General features: G+C 42.7%; 3 protein-coding genes across 3 annotated transcripts; 2 read left to right on the top strand and 1 right to left on the bottom strand.

Moving 5' to 3' along the window:
• Window positions 1–1633: 1633 nt before the first annotated feature.
• LOC136780459 (ice-structuring glycoprotein-like) lies at window positions 1634–15647 on the bottom strand. The gene is made up of 15 exons (XM_066738832.1): window positions 15619–15647; window positions 11578–11728; window positions 6531–6873; window positions 5454–5484; window positions 5293–5345; window positions 5106–5172; window positions 4638–5009; window positions 4108–4359; window positions 3790–3845; window positions 3504–3584; window positions 3444–3447; window positions 2902–2950; window positions 2614–2751; window positions 2459–2517; window positions 1634–2259 (listed from the first exon to the last, which is right to left on the bottom strand). Exons 1-15 carry the CDS (start codon window positions 15631–15633, stop codon window positions 1984–1986), a joined length of 1947 nt encoding a protein of 648 aa, XP_066594929.1. The 5' UTR covers window positions 15634–15647; the 3' UTR covers window positions 1634–1983.
• LOC136780350 (uncharacterized) lies at window positions 8292–9024 on the top strand. The gene is made up of 2 exons (XM_066738647.1): window positions 8292–8426; window positions 8690–9024. Exons 1-2 carry the CDS (start codon window positions 8415–8417, stop codon window positions 8936–8938), a joined length of 261 nt encoding a protein of 86 aa, XP_066594744.1. The 5' UTR covers window positions 8292–8414; the 3' UTR covers window positions 8939–9024.
• Window positions 11888–13218, top strand: LOC136780349 (neuropeptide-like 3). Its single transcript, XM_066738646.1, has 2 exons — window positions 11888–12442; window positions 12756–13218. The coding sequence occupies exons 1-2, from the start codon at window positions 12431–12433 to the stop codon at window positions 13020–13022; spliced, it is 279 nt and encodes a 92-aa protein (XP_066594743.1). The 5' UTR covers window positions 11888–12430; the 3' UTR covers window positions 13023–13218.
• Window positions 15648–16776: the final 1129 nt, after the last annotated feature.

The raw sequence follows: 16776 nt of genomic DNA, 5'->3' as shown, positions 1-16776 counted from the left end.
ATACGGATTTGCCAAGAGTCCTGACAATTATTTTTGTATGGTTTATGAACGGTTGAGATATCTTTTGTATACAAAGTAAATAAAGAGGAGAAGCTTCGAGGATCTTCCATCGCGTTATAAAGGATATAATAAAGGATTCGCCAACTGGGTAAATGATTATGGACCCTCGAGTGATCGAAGCCTATATATATATATATATATATATATATATGTATACTGTGCATGTATACATATACGTCGGTTGAGATGCAACTTGATGATAATAAATCCCATGAACTACCATGGAGGAGCATAACGAAGTAATGACAGATATACGTGCATCTCGTCAGGTCAATATAGGCCTTTGCTTAGGATATCGTCAGCTCGCTGTCGTTTGCTGCTATGTGAAATTGCAAACGGACGAGTCATGATTATAGTAGTCGTACAGTCGAACGATACGATCTAAGCCATAAACGTAGAATGAAATACTGGACTGTGTTGAATCTGCATGGATTCTTGCACCATCCCTGCATCTCTCAATTAATGCTAGTGCTTGAAAAGTGGTACAGGTATAATCGGGATAAACAAGAGCAGGTGGGAAAAATCAGGCAAGAGCTATAAATTTTGGTAAAGCGCCTTTAGTACAGGTTTACTATAATTGTGATACGAACTAGTATGTACAGGGTGAAGCTCTTGAGATGTCTCAGACTGTGGACGTAAGAGAACGTTTATTGCTGTATGACTATAAAAGATATTAATTTTTTTATACGATCACTTGGAAATTTCTTTGTATTTGCATTCGGAGAGGGTTTTTACAAATGAATACTTCTTATAGTTACAAAGATAAATATATTTTTATATTCTAATTGCGTACTTTATATAATACTTGTTGAAATCTTTGTTCGATTCAACATATCAATATTTTTATTAGAAGAAAAATAGAAGATAATTAATGGAGGATGGAATTTTCAGAGAAGAATTTTCTAGAAAGAATTACAGTATTCTCGAATGAAATTTCAATAAGCAATATGCTAAAAGCTATAGATCACTTTCGCTTTCGCAAAAGTTACGACGAGCATGTAACATGTAAGACGACCTCACATCGGTCAGACTCTCGCTTTAAAGCACAATGCCTCCGTACATAATGCGAAAACTGTTTTGCGTGACTGGAATCTGGGAGAATGTTTCTTCTAGGTATCACTGTTGAATACGTGTCACTGTTGCCCCTTTTTAACCGACTCGCCCATACTCGTATCGTTCAACTTAACATTGCCAGTGGCTGCTATATAATGAATGAAAATTTCACATTACATAATTACACCGACTTCGCTACGCGTAATTATGACATAAGCGCAGAAAAATCGTAATTCTTCTGAAAAACTATAACGAGACGGAATAATATTCTAGTTAAAATAAAATTACAATACAAGATTTTATTTCGTTTCTTACAGGACCGTTTTAACGATAAAACAGACAAGCCTCTTATACCACGGAACCAGCAAAGTCTGAAAAACTGCAGCCAATCAAAATTTACGCTTTCAACTTTTTGCTCGTTCCATTGTACACGAGGCTTTCCTGCTTCCTCGTTAAAACGATCCTTAACAATTTAATTCGATTAGATAAGCTTGCAATTGACGCAGCTGCTTTAATAGAATTAAATATAATCATTCCGACGATAAATTAATAATCATAATATAAAAACAGTAAAACTATCAGGTGATAAAAAAATAAGAGATTATAAACAATTAAAGGTAAAGATTTTTATTGTTCGATAAGCGAAGTTGAATTGGGATTGAGATTCATACGGTGGAGAGAAATGAAGCGCATTGTGGCACCATCGCGCAGTCAGAAACAGAACTGTCGTATTCCATTGTTCACTTATCCACAGACGATTTTTTACGTTTTAACGTATAACACAGTTTTCTGGCAGGAGAAAAATTGTCTTTGTTCTGAGCTATCGAGGGAAGAATAGATCGAGTGCAATAGATTGAGATGGAGCAAAGTTTAGCGTCTGCCAGCGATGATCGGGGCTGAGTAAGCTGCAGGGTAGGCCGAGTAGGCCGAGTATGCTGGGTACGCGGAGTAGGCTGCTGGAAGCGCGGAATAGGCTAGTGCAGGTGCAGCTGCAACTGCAGGGGCCGCTACGTAGGGGGCCGCAACTGCGTGGTTGATGGCATGTGCGTTGTAACTGGTGGCGTATGTACCAACTGTAAGAGCCGCTGGAACGGCAGCTGGTACGATACCGGCTGAGCTGACGGCCACCAAAGCGGCAACGAGGAGCTGCAAAATATTTCCATTTTTAATAATCACTAAAACGTCTCTTGTAAACCATCGTAATTTATGCAAAATTAACTTTTTAACAATTCATTCTGATAAAAATTTAAATTACGTTTTCCATAATAATATTTAATATTTTTCTTAAAAATTGTGTTCTTGCTATAGTTATATATATAAGATTTAGGCAGGGGTTGATACTTACGAAACACTTGAACATGATTTTGCCAGGAGGTTTGCTTGGACTCGGAGTGGTCAAGAAAGCTGTGATGTTGCTTCGAACAATTCCAAGTCTTTTATAGGTGGTTTTCGCGCGGGCTAGCCATACTCCCACTCCGTGAACGGGTCATCGAACAGTACGAGGGATCATGGCACGCTCCTCTTGCATACTAGATGACCTCTCGTCACGGTAGACCACACCCGGACCTCTTACCACAGTACCCATACTCCCGCCACCTTGGGCAAACTCTTTTTGGAATTCGATCGCTCGATTTAGCTCTTGTACGAAATCCAATCAGGCGTGACGCGAAAGACAAAGAGAACCCTTTCTTCGACTTTTCGAAGCGAAGCACACTATATACACTGGTTGACCTTACGTGGACTGTGAAAAAATTTCCGGTAGACGCCGTTGCGTCAGCGACAAATTACTTTTGGAAAAGTGTATTAGGGCTTCTCCACCGAAGCCCACGGTCCGGATCTAAAAATAGAGGGACCCCACTTTCGAAGGATTTTTTAGATCTCGTAATTGACTAGTGTAATCGTGTAAAAAATAAATGGCCTGCTGTAATATCCACGTAAACTTGGCATGGCTGACTTGCGATATATGGCATGCGTTACGCGAATGCTGATGCATCCAAGTGAACATTTGCATAATATTGACGAATCTCGAGTGATCGATTCAATTTCTCGAGACTCCATCAGAAGTCCTGTATATTTATCAATGAGGAATCGAAGGATGACGAATGAAAGATTTTAGAGGGAAACGAGACGAAAGCGAGAATTCTGCGATACTCTTTTATAATTGTCCTAATGCATTCGGAGGATTAATTAGTGGATTTGATATTCTAGTCAGCTTGGGGTCGCGCATCGTGAATTAAGCCGCGCAACGCTAAAAGAATCTTTTGCAACTGTCGTCTGGAGTGGAGTGGAGAACTCTATTGCTTAGAACACGTCCTAAATTCTTGACAGACCGTTCTGCAGGGGAGCGATGATTGGGAAATCGCTCGCTAAAATGATTGCCTACTTCTCACGCGTGACTCGAATCCTTATTAAATATACGTGAATCCTTGGATCTCAGACTCTTACCCACCGTCACTTTCCTCGGCCGAGTCCTTTAATGTCTCGTATATACACATTGTTTCTTAATAATTCAGAATTCCAGGTATCCATATGCACACCGTGGTAGAAATTAGCTTAAACCGTGCAAAACTCTCGGATTAATTCCGAGAATTCTCCGTTACTATTCGTATAGCTGCAACGCAATTTGCCTTGGGGTCCTTTATTGCAAGAAATAATGGAAAATTCACCTCGATTTACCTTAACACCGTCCAATGGTCACAAGTTCGATCAACTAAAATTTCGGTACTCCGTGCCTACACGTTCCATTATAAATGCAGGGGAGAGTAGTTTAATGGAGTTTGGCAGAGTTTGGATTCGTTGAGTTCTATGGAGTAATTGTGTTGAAAAATCCCAAATGGGAGAGGCGTGGGTGTTTTCATTAGATTATACGCAAATCTATGAATTAAATTACGGATTATATCGTCGATTCACTACGTCCTGTTCTATACGTTGCTGCGTATGTGTGTGTGTGTGTGATAAAAGAAAGAGTAAGAGAAGAGGAGGATAAAGCGATACAGGAGGGCTGACGCGCAACATGTCTCGCATTATCATTATCGAGCATAAGAATTTTTGTCGGCGTGTATATTTCCTTGCCAGATATTTTATAGCGATAGCCGTTCCTTTTTTACGCAGTTCCGCCATCGTTGTTAGCTTCAAACAGGATGTATGTACCCTCCAAGGTCTTGGCCGCAAGGTTGAACCAGTTTGAGTACGTGCTACTGATCGTAGCGTAGGTATTTGCCCAGTGTTTGCCGTCCTTTGCGCAAACTAGTATTTGTGTAACTGATCTATCATAAGCATTAATTTCTGACACGCATGCACGTATATCGTTTAACGCGAAGAGAGCTATTATATATATATATAGGTGTATTCAAATCGGTAAAATCGACGGATAATTACTAGTTCTGACAATATACGAAGAGAGAAATAAAATAAAATAAAAATATATATGATATAACAAAAAGAATTTATTATTTATAGAAAGACGAGATGGGACAACAATAGAGCTTATTACAATTATCGAGTTTGGAGAATCAAAGAAGGACAGGGCCGAGCGTTGCTGGATCGACGAATCCAGGAGCTGTTAGGGCTGGCTCGGCATAGGCAGCCGGGAATGGGGCAGAGTAGGCAGCAGCAGCAAAAGGTGCAGCTGGGGCAGCATAGGCAGCAGCAATCGGGCCTCCAGGTGCAGCAACGTATTGAGCAACAGGAGTAGCGATCAGAGGAGCAGCGATATTCCTCGTGTTGATGTCGATTCTCGACGCGTATGGTGGAACATTGTAAGGAACGGCCTTCGTGTAGCCGATTGCTGCAGGAGCCGCGAGGGCGGCTGGTGCAGCGATCAATGGAGCAGCAACGGCCGCTGGGACCACTCCTGCTGTACTGCTTCGCAGTACTCCCAAAACAACGACGATCACCTGTGAAGAAAACGACAAATTAGTAAAAATCCCTTTTCGTTCGTTAATATGAATGGCACGCTAAACTGGACTCCTAAGCAATTCTCGAGAACCTACCGTAACGTAAGAATTCATGTTCAACGATTCTAGGAGTCGTAGCACAATGCTTCTCCTGCGGATGGGTCTGGTTTTTATATAGCAGACTCGTTACGATTAAATACACTTTCTTCGGCTTACGTGATCGACCTGACGAGAAGGGAGAAATTGCGTAAATATATAAATGAAAGAACTGGTAAGCTGAAACGTTCTACGAATCCTATCGATCCATTGATTCTCCCCCCTCACACTCCTGATGGCCTGCATAAATATGTATTATGATGCTACGTATGTTCATTAAAAGTCCGAGTGATGCCAACCCTCGCGGTTCTGTTATATTCCGTGCCAATTGATGTTACGGAACTTTACCGGATTATTTGTTAGGTTACGCAGCAATAAGCTATAAATATTATTTATTCCGTTTTGGATTTTATCGAAGCTTATGCGTTCATTCTTATATATGAGCGTGCATTATGCATTCGCGTACGATTTTAGACTAAATGTAATGTTTCAGGAGTTCAATGTCGACGTTGTGTTTTGCTTGTAAATATGCGATACTTGATAGTTTGCATTGAGACTTGGATGTATGCGTTTATTTACATGTATTCATTGGGTTGAAGTAAGAATGGTCGAGTTGATTTTTTTTTTAGCAAAAATACACTTGGTTTCATTTTTGGAGTTTATTGTGAAACTGGAGCTATCATAGTTACACGTTTCTTCATAAATCTTATTTAGAGCTTAATTAACATTTTAATCTTTCGTTTATGCCATCTATTTCGTATTATGCAATAAACTCGAATTTCATTCAGCACGCATACCGAACGAAACGTTTCTTAAAAGGGACAGCGATACTTCAGTATTTGTCTCGCAATGCAATTAAATGTGGTATAGCGTAAAACGAGCAAATATTATTATTAGAGCCTAACCCCTGAAACCTTGTGGTATTCTATATAGTACAATGTCTACGGTAGCACGAAACGAAGGCTATTTTATTCCAATTTGTAAAATGTTCATTAATCACTGGTCTCTGAATCATATGCTTTATTAAAATAAATTATGAACTTTGTTAAAATAATTCACAAGAGATGACTAATTTTAATGATAATTTTCTTCCATTTCAATGAGTCATGAAAACAAATTGAAGGCATTTTAATGCTTTTCAATTATATATGACACAAACAAATCACAACTGAACACTATATCAATATATTAATTATAAAACGCGCGTTCTCTGTTCTTAATCCTTATTCTATTTATACCAAATTCTAACATATCTATTTTATTCGTTTAATTCGTATGGAAAAAATGTATAGAGAGAAAGCAACACTGTAAATGGAGAGGATTAAGATGGGAGAAGAGAAGAAACATGATTTATAACTTGGAAAGTTTATTGAATGTAAAACGTGAGCAAATAATCCGGTGTAACAGTGGCAAATGGGGTATAATTATTTGTTGAGGATGTAGGGAGCGGCGGCTGCTGTGTAAGCTGGGGCAGCGTAAGCAAAGGGCGAAGGAGCAGCAGCAACCAGTGGCGCTTTGTAGGCAAGAGGCGAGGCGTAGGCCAGTGGTGCACCAAAGGCTGAAGCTGCGTAGGCGTACGGAGCGCTTACTGCGGGGGCTGTATAGGCAAGCGGCGCACTAACAGCTGGTGCTGTGTATGCCGCTGGTGCTGCGTATGCCAATGGTGCTGCTGCCAAGGGTGCCGCTGCCAACGTATTGTAGTTCCTGGCGATCACTTGGCTACTCCTCGAAGTCACGATGGGTGCTGGCACTGCAACCGCTGGTGCAGCTGCCAACAGTGGAGCCGCTGGTACCACTCCTGCGGAGGCAACGGCCACCAACATCAGAAGACCCTGAAATGTCGCAAAGTTTAATCAAAATCACCCCCCACCAATTATAGCTGATTGCTCTATATATGCTGCACACTAAATAAATGCAATTTACTGCAAAACCACAACAAATACTCACTGCAAGCTTGAACATTTTGAACTTGTTGAGTATTCGACGAGTGAACGAAGAGTAACGACTGCTCCACCTGGCTGGATTTTTATATCGTCGTTACCACTCCTGGTGCGCGATGGTTTACGTGGACTTGCGAAACGCTCGATGTGTCAAGAAACTGTACGTGGAACAATACGTTTGAATGCGCATTGGGAGCTGCGATCGATTTCGTTGCTTCGTCAAACGTATTGCTTGCTCACCCCCCACTCTCAATCTTCATTCCGTTCAATTGAGAAACCTAAGGGATTCATTGTGAAGGTTTTCTTGCCTATAAAAAATTTTAAATGAGAAAACACTGTTCAATCAGAACTATATATATATATATATATATATATATGGCAAATCTTAGGTTTATTTTGACGATTTTCGATACTCGATAATGAAATATTTGGCAAATAAGTGTCATTAAAAATCTTATGCAAGCTTCGCAGCTCTTTCAATAATATACAATGAAAGTAACGTCGTTGTGTGATTCAGTCGACGTAGCCAGAGAGTTTATCAATGTTTTGCAATTATCAGACAGCAACGCGAGATGTAAATGATAGAACAATAAAAATTCAATGTATGAAAATTGGAAAAACTGGGTACCGTCGTAACAAAGGATTAAATATGCAAGGATATAAGAACAAACGTATACATTGATGGAGTTTCGCGGACCTTGAAAATATATGTCCGGGTGCCCATTTACCCTTCCACCCCTCAACGTACGTATATACGAATAAATGTTACGTAACCGTTGCTGTCGCACAGGTTGTTGGATTATATAACAGTATTCGCTCGTGGCCATCGGCAAGGTTAAACTTGGCCGTTATAAGCATTGTGCATACAGCTAGAATGTAGAAATCATGGTGAAAAATCGCTGTAAGATCGATACTTTGGAAGTTGCGGAGTGGCGGAACGCAACTGGGGCTCGGTTGGCAAATGTTTGACCTTGACGGGAATGAGGCTCGAATTATTCTCCAGGATGAAGGCACATGCCGGCGGATGAGTATATGATAGGAGGGAAGAGCAAGAAATTGCACGAAGGTCGAGAGAGCGATGGTACCCCGGAGGAGAGAGCGGAAAGAAAAGGGAAGAAAAGAAAAGTTGGACAACGCGAAACAACGCAAGAAGCATCGAGGGACGATGCTGTGCAGAGAAGAAAGAGGCGTGGTTGCTGCACTGCAGAATGATCGTCTTTCCAAAGGAAAAAGAGGAAGAGAGACGTGGATGACCCTGGTGGGGTGCAGGTAGCGTACACTATAAAAGCTTTTCGTACTACTAATATCTACGACAGATCATCAAGTTTCTTCCGTGGCAACAGACGATAGCAACCCTCCCTCGATCAACATGTTCAAACTGGTGAGTATATATATATATATATATATATATATATATATATAGTGATGATATTACCCTCGCGAATCTTCGGCATTTTTCTCGCAGTTTTTTTCACGTCTAGCCTAGTTGAAAATCGACGTACTCCCAGTATCAATAATAACAGACTTGTTTGATATGGGCTTTTCACGAAGCCTGCGAATTTCCATGGAAAATTTCACCACTCGTCAATTTTATCGTAGAATATCAATTTTTCATATTTCGTCTTTTTCTCGAATTTCTTTCAGTGCATTCTCTTCGGCATCGTGGTAGCTGCAATGGCAGCTCCAGCTCCAGCTCCAGCACCAGGTGCTTTACTGGCAGCGCCGGCCATCCTGCCTGCAACTCCACTGATCACTTCCAGTAGCAGTCAATACTTTGCCAGGAACTACAATAGCTTTGCCGCAGCACCACTGGCTTACGCAGCAACTTACTCCTATCCAGCCTACCCAGCCTACTCAGCTTATTCCGCTTATCATGCACCGCTAATTCTATAATTAAATCGTTCGCCATCGCATTAAGTCATTGAGACGTCATCCACACTCTTCTGTGTTTAAAATCATAAATCATTGTATTTCTTGCAAATAAATCTCTTTCGTTCACAAAACCTCGTATTTTTCTACTCGAACCCCTCACCTCCCTCTTGTTTATTGCGACGATTGTCCAGAAAGTGTAAACATTTGGTTTAATTAACTGCCAGCATTTTCAATTGGCGACCATGGCTGCATGGTTTAATAAAAACTGTTTCGCGTACAATGGGGATACCTTGCAATGCGCAGCACTGACGGCACGAGCGGACAATGCATTATGTAAGAGATGACACATTCGAAGGTAGGAGAGTCGTTGGGCCAAAGGCAATTGAGTATGCCGGTCACTATAACGACTCCCTATAGTTCTTGATATACAATTCACAATTACCAGCAGCGCTGCTTCGCCATGAAAATCAGTCACTTGTGTAACATTGCGCTATACAAGTCGCTAACATTTCTCCCAGTCTCCACCCGCTCGCAAAAACTCTTAATCAAAACCATCGTTGGTCCCTCGACGGAGGAAGGATTTGGTAACTTTTAATAACACAGGCATGATCGACGTATATAATACGTCTTATCACCATTCGAAAGAGTTTCTTTCGATTAGGACACGTCGGATCAATTTCCCAGCGCCAGTTGGAATTTTGAAACCCTCTCGATCCTTCCTCCAATAGAATTTCATGGTCTCTGCATGACCCGCGAGAGTCCACGGACAGTTCCTACAAATTTCAGCACTCGTGTCGAAACGACACACACCTTTCTCTTCACACATTTCATAAATATTCTCTCTTTAGTAATCATTCTCATTACGAGACTGAGAAGGTTTTGGTTATTCTAGAGCAAATTGTGCAAGATTTTAATACATCGTGTGTGTCGCGAAACCATGTTAATGTTATCAGAGTTAAATGTTGTAAAAGTACATAACACGAGAGAATTTTCGGTATATATCTACAGACGTAGTTCCAGTAAATCAAGAGAGAGAGAGAGAGCAAACGCTCAAAACACACGTTATATCGAAGAAGATGAGAGAGGTAGATTTCCGGTAAGGAAAAGCCGGAAGTATCGCGATGCAGGATGATTTATGAAGCAGCTTCGGGCCAAGATTCATCGATCGATAGCAGATGCGTGACGGTAAAAGGGCAAGGGAAGCGATACCATTTGCAGAATACGCTGATCCTGTTTCGCGCTACAGCCGCTTTCAACCGGATCTCTCGCGTGATGTCAGAGAACCTCAAGGCGACGCCCGCATATTTTTTCTCAAGTTCAAGTTCGTCGAGTCTGCCCGCGGCGAACGCCAGTCACATTTTAATCGAACATCTACTCCTCCTGGCCGACTCCGACACTGATCCACCCCCCCTCCCCCCCCCCACCTTTCATTCTCTGTAGCCACCGTTCACTCTCATCGAGATCCTTTAACGAGTGACGTTAATTACCGCAAATCGAGCCTCTAATTTATGCCACTCGTTATCGTATCTCGCTCGACTCTTTCTCATTATTCTCGAAAATTCATACGCTACGGTGAAAAACCACCTTTCTCAATCTCACGCTGCTTCCTCCTCATTATCGTTCAAGGACACAACGGAGTTGATCTTTTTTTTCCTCGTAATTCCGCGATGCATCGAATTACCCTGTACGCTTCCTGATGACTCATCGTAAATATGTACACTTTCTCCTTTCAGGCTGGCGGATCCGTCGGTAAACAAATCCGAATAGAACACAAGCACAACAAGAGCACGCAGGGACACAGGGATCAAACCTGGATTGGACGAGAATATTCCATATTTTTGTTTATGAAATCAAACCAACCGTACGCGAATCGAACGTAGGGTTTGTTCGTTGAATCCATCGAGGAATTTTTCAAGGAATCATTATGTATACGCGTTAGGGTGATCGAGGCTGGAAGGATTCCGTTGATTTTCACGCTCCACCGTAGCAGAGTCCGCTGTTCGAGGAAATTATTAAAAGTTTTCACTGGACGTTATATTAGGGAACACGGCAAGAACGCCGACGAGATTTATCGAACGATCGTACATTAGTGACGTTGCAATATCGCGAGGGTTGTCAGCACCTCGCTAATCGAAACGAGATTACTTATACATATATATATATACAGAGGCAACGGACGCGTAGCACTTTAATGCTTTCAACCTCGCACCCCATACGCGTGATTGATTATCCTTTGAGCGTCGAAAATGGTTTGTCTATAACGGCAACGTTGTAGTTCTCTGCTAGAGATCATGTATATACTACGTGTTGTACAGATTAATGCTATAAACAAAAGGATATTGTAGAGGGTGGAAGATAGAAAAAAGACTGAAAATTGGAAGTACTCGGTGTTTTATTGGTGTTTTGGGTGACAATTAATCTGGTTCACATATCGAGTGGTCGATTCCAAAAGAAAAAATAAGATTTGAAAACATAGTGGTGTGTGATGGTGGCTGAAGCTGGAGGTGACGATTGGTCGGTGTGTTGGAGGGGGGAGGGGTGTCAGCGGTTGATTCAGAGATAGTACTGGGCTTTGTAGGCGATCGGAGCGTAGGAGTAGTGAGCAGCGTAGGTAAGCGGTGCAGCGTAAGTTTTGTAAGCCAGTGGTGCTGTGTATGCGCTGTAGGCGATGGGAGCAGCTACGTAAGGCGCGCTGTAAGCGGCCACGACTGGTGCGGCCAGGAGGCCGGGTTTGGGTGCTGGGGCCGGTGCTGGTGCTGGCTCCGGTGCTGGGGCGGCAGCGGCCAGGGCAACAAAGGCAGCGAGAACAAACTGGAAGAAAAACAGACGGAAAAACTGAGAAATATGTTCTTTCTTCGGTCCTGCGAGACCGAGAACGAATGGAGACATTTGAGATATGAAAGAAGAGTTTTTTTTTGTCAAGTTATAAGTGCTTATATGGTCGAGGTGGCTAAGAGGGTCGAAGTTTTTTCCCCCATGGGAGTTCCATACTCACCAGCTTGAACATCCTGAAAGTGTTTCTTTTACCGGTTGCTGAGAACTAGTATGTCGACGGACGGTTGGCCAGCTCTTTTATAGTCGATCGTGCAAAGCCGAAAGACAGTGCAGGCAGGAGGAGAGAAGACGAAGAGTTGGACGGGCTGGACGCGAGCAGGAGGAGCGCTCGTCCTTGGCGATGATCGCGCCAGTGCCACGCCACGATGCCCACGATAGCTCGCCCTCCCTACCCCGGGTTAATGCATGGTCGAGCCTTTCTTGCCAGCCGAGCAGAAGCGTCCATTGGTCGACGGCTCGCTCGCGGCCAAAAGAAAACAAGAAAAGCCAATTGGCCGCTGCTCGTTTTCCTCCTGGGAACAGAAGACCCGAGAACCTTCGTGGAAGGGATGCGCGTTGGAATGAGGAAAAAAGAAGAAAAGCCCTCCGTAGGATGTCCCTATATAAGGGGACCTACTGCAGCTTCTATCATACTACCTACTGTCTTTTATCGTCAGTGAAACAAACCCTTCTATCGACATGTTCAAGCTGGTGAGTTGAATTTTATTCCATAAGAAATACCGCGTTGCAGGAGTTTTGTGAAAATTGCGATATTTCGCGAGGTTGCAAATCCACGGTCGAAGGTGTGTCTTATTACCACAACTTATATATATATATATATATACATATTTGCATCGGAGAATAGAACGGGCGCGTGCCCGGAGAATCAATGCCTCGGCATTGCTCGTTATAGAATTGGCTCCGATGAAGCTTATTTGCGAAACTCCAAGGTTTTCGTTTAATGCGATTATAGAGGATAGTTTGATTAATTATCGATGTTAATTGTGCGCATGTATATGTACAGTTGGTGTTCGTTGCCCTCGTGGCTTTCGCCGCTGCCGCTCCATCGCCAGCGCCCGCACCAGCACCAGCACCGGCACCGGGACCAGCACCATCGCCGCTCCTCAGCCACTATTTGAGCGCACCCCTGGCAACCTCCTACAGCGCACCCATCATCTCCAGCTACGCCGCACCTCTAGCTTACAGCACCTATAGCGCCTACCCAGCAGCCTTGCAATACTCCTCTTACCCAGCCTTACCCTACGCCTACAGAGCAGGATACTACATCTAATCGCAATGCCCGCACGACATTCGACATCAATTGGACACCATCTCCGGACCTCGATCATCACCCACTCACCCCCACCTCCTACAACACCACCGATCCTCCCTTCGATCATAGAAACCCTCCCGGCGACAATCCAAAAATCACGCACGAGATCCTCCTCCCTCTTCGCACCGTCACTCACCCGACAATATCCGACAAATCTTCGCCACATCAACGAAACGTCATGATATTCACAGAAAATAAAGCTGCTTAAAGGCACAACTTGGCTTTCTTCCTCCTCGACACCCAAATTATCCCTCCAGCTTTGCACGGTCAAACGTGCCTGTAATCTTACTGTTTTATGAGTTTCTTTAAAAATTCTCTCTCTCTCTCTCTCTCTCTCTCTCTCTCTCGAGTCGTCGGAAATTGATTCTTGGTATTGGATAATTCCTCGTCGAACAGTGGCAAATGGTTTTCACCTGGATCGCGTCGCCTGCGAGAGATCGATTGGGCGTCGCGTGATGCGGGGAGTGGTACACGTATATATAGTGCAGCGCATATACAGGACCGGTGCATGTGCACTTTCGATTTCTGATAAAGTCGTCCGTTGGTCCGTGGCGCAGAATTTGCAATTGGCTCGCAATAAGGACACGCGCGTCCGTCTGCAGAATTGGGCGCCGTGGACATGTAAATTCGAGTGGATTACGGTGGATTCGTGTCACGTAGGGTATAGGACGGGGCGACTCGAAAATTCGTAATCGTACGTGATCGAGCACCGGCCGATTTCTCGTCACGCGGCTTTCGCAACGATTTTTCGATCCTCGCCTCATCGCTGCTGCACGGAATAAATATTCCACCTGCGAGCGTCCTTACCCATCATTAGAATAAATTTCAAGCGCTGCGCCAATTACGCTCGCACTGCTAAGGGAATCGTATAGCACTGATTTAGCGGCTCCTTGGAATTGAGTAAGGTCAAGGCCGGAAACTCGCAACGGCCGTACCTATTGCACGTTTGTCACGAGCCAGAGGTCAATGATAGTTGGAACAAGCTAGAATACCTTCGTTAGCCAATCGTGCAGAGTCCTAGCGTTATACTCGACTTTTATTTTCTATACTTCTGCTACACTTATTAATTTTACACTTTTCATAACGTACTTCGATCAACGCTTATAGAGGCTTATCGTTGCTGAAAAGTTTTTTTTTTTTTCATCAAATTTCATTAGACGGGGGTTACGTGACGAAAATTCTCGATGCTTTCAGTAGCTGTGCAAGTATGCGCCAGTGTTGGTGTAGCTGGCTGGATAGAAGGAGTTGACCAGTGGCGAGCTGTATCCGAGTGCAGGTGAAACGGCTGAGACGAGAGGAGAACCACGGAACAGAGGGGAGCTGTAAGCTATGGCTGGGGACGAATAAGTTGAATATAATGCTGGGCTTGAATAGCCGGAGACAACTTCGGGTGTTACGTGGGGAGCCGGATTCCCACTGGCAAAAGCCACCAAAGCGAGCAAGCACGACATCTGCGAATAAATTCAGAAAATTATACTTTATTTTGTTGCTATATGCGAAACGACGTTATTAAAAACGTGTGCTGCATTTCAATCAAAGCAGATCGAACTTACGAATTTCAACATTTTGCGCTTTGGGTTGACAGAGGCGATTTCTTTGTTACGGTTTCTACGAAAGACTGATGGTCCTCGGATTTTTCTGCTGGGTTTATATACACTTGAGATTACAGACCAAAATCACTCCTCGACGATGAAAAAAGACAAAGGAGTTTCGATTGTATCGTATATCTCACATCCGGGTAAAAAAATTCTCTTTGTTGTAGCAAAGATTTCGGCTCGAACTTTGGACGATCTCAGCCGAGCAATATATATATAGTTACGATTAATTTCGAACCGGACAAAAACAATTTCTTCCGCCTGCAAAAGTTTCGTCGGATCTAATAAAAACTCGTACGAGTTTGCTTTAATCAACGATATTATCTCTCCATGGTACGGCCGAATGACGAAATGATTCTGTTTTTATTGTAAATCCGAAGGTCCAGCTACCGTTTTATCGTGTCCTTCGAATCCAGCGGGAAACGGGCATCATAATTTTGAAGGAACTCGAGACTCGAATTTTACATTAACTTCTAATTATATAACCGTATAGACTCTGGTGAAACAATCGATGGTTTTCCATCTCTCTGCAAATTCAATCGATCGATTTTTCGCGTGACGTCAATCAAACCTGATCGAAAAAGAGAGTTAGGAGGGAGAGGGGGGGGGGGGGGGGGAGAAAGTATAACGCTCGACATAACCACGGTGGCTGGAGAATGTGGAGTATTGATGAGGTCACCGTGAAACTTTTAAAGTCAACAAAGACGATAATCTCGTTATTGGCCTTGATGACTGAAATTTGTTTTCTCGGTCAAATTCAAACTTCTTGATTAAAGCTAGAAAGGGATTGTTGCGATGAATGAAATATCATCGATATTGTCGAATCGAGGCTAAAGAAGGATGACTCTTGAAATAGTTTAAAGAAACATTGACCACGGTAAAGGGGCGTCAATCGGAGGAGAAATGAGCTCTTTGCGAAAGATCAGGTTGTAAATAAGTATTTCTTTCCTTTCAAGTACCTCAGCCGGGTTCATCGGACGTCCCTGAGTCTCCATCAGCAGTTTCAAATGCAGCTATTTATAATTCTTCAGGGTAAATTGCGGGTCTCGGATAAATTGTCGGCTCGAGGGATGCCCTGGTATACACGCGGGATATTGCAAGTACAAAAACAAGCGAACGCGCGTCCGTCTGCTCATGAAGCCACACTGCTACCACAAATTGCGAAATTGCGAACGCCAAACAAAGAACCCACTATACGTGATTCTTATATATTGGTATCGTACACACCTTTCCCGTTTACCTTTCTCGCAATAATTGCTTCATCTTCCAATTTCTTCTTACTTATGGCTTCAATTTTTCTTTTTTTCCTACCTCCGAAACAGACCCTTTTACAAATGATAAACCGTATCGCAAGTTCACGCTTGCCTGTACCACAGTCACGATGCGTTTCTGTCACTCGTTTTATGACGTATTTTCAGAAACTTTCCCGTAGACGGTGAAATGGTTTTGCCGAAAAAACGACGGTAAAAAGCTGTCGGGTGCTGGTAAAGTGATTTCGTTTTTTCCTTTCTTTTTTCTTGGAAAGAATTCGAGTTATCTTCTCATATATTGATCTAAATATCAATCTGATGGCCGGGCAAAAACTTTGGAGACAATCTTGTAACACATCCTCGCTGCTGCTTGCAACAATGCACGGTATATAACGTAAGGTTTGATTGAATTTCAGTCAATGAACGTTACGTCACGATTTGCTCAATCTCAACAACTTTGATCAACCGAGTAAAGCATTATCACAACGCTGGAAAAGTAAAGGAATTCATTCTTTTTCGATAATTACTTCATGCTGGTTAAATTGCAAAAAATGTACGTCGAGTGTGTGTTAGGTTATGTAACCTTGCTTGATCGTGAAATAAAAGTGCAAAAATCGATTTTCTTTCAAGTTGAAATTAAATTTTGGATTAATTAATAATAATAATTTAGCTTTTTGCACAGGAGTGTGATTTTTATTCGATAAAATGGCTTTTTGAGAGTGGACAAATTTTGGATATCCTATTATCCTTCGATGGACGGTTTGAGGAGCAACCCTTTTATAACGGGGATAATTGGAAGGGTATTGCGTAGTTAACATCAAAACAATGTTACGTGAGATTGCGTCAGAGCTCTGGCTACATAATACG

Source organism: Prorops nasuta, unplaced genomic scaffold, assembly GCF_024137725.1.
Source record: "Prorops nasuta isolate Cenicafe-Biocafe unplaced genomic scaffold, Cenicafe_Pnas_1.2 PNAS00019, whole genome shotgun sequence".
In the NCBI taxonomy this organism is placed as follows: Eukaryota; Metazoa; Arthropoda; class Insecta; order Hymenoptera; family Bethylidae; genus Prorops; species Prorops nasuta.
This window is presented reverse-complemented; position numbering and strand designations above follow the sequence as displayed.

Excerpts from the sequence above, each read along its gene's own strand:
- LOC136780459 (XM_066738832.1), bottom strand. Across the intron at positions 2,518-2,613 it reads GGAGCGTGCCATGATCCCTC|CTTTCTTGACCACTCCGAGT; the intron begins GTACTGTTCGAT and ends GCAACATCACAG. Across the intron at positions 2,260-2,458 it reads AAATCATGTTCAAGTGTTTC|CTCCTCGTTGCCGCTTTGGT; the intron begins GTAAGTATCAAC and ends AATATTTTGCAG.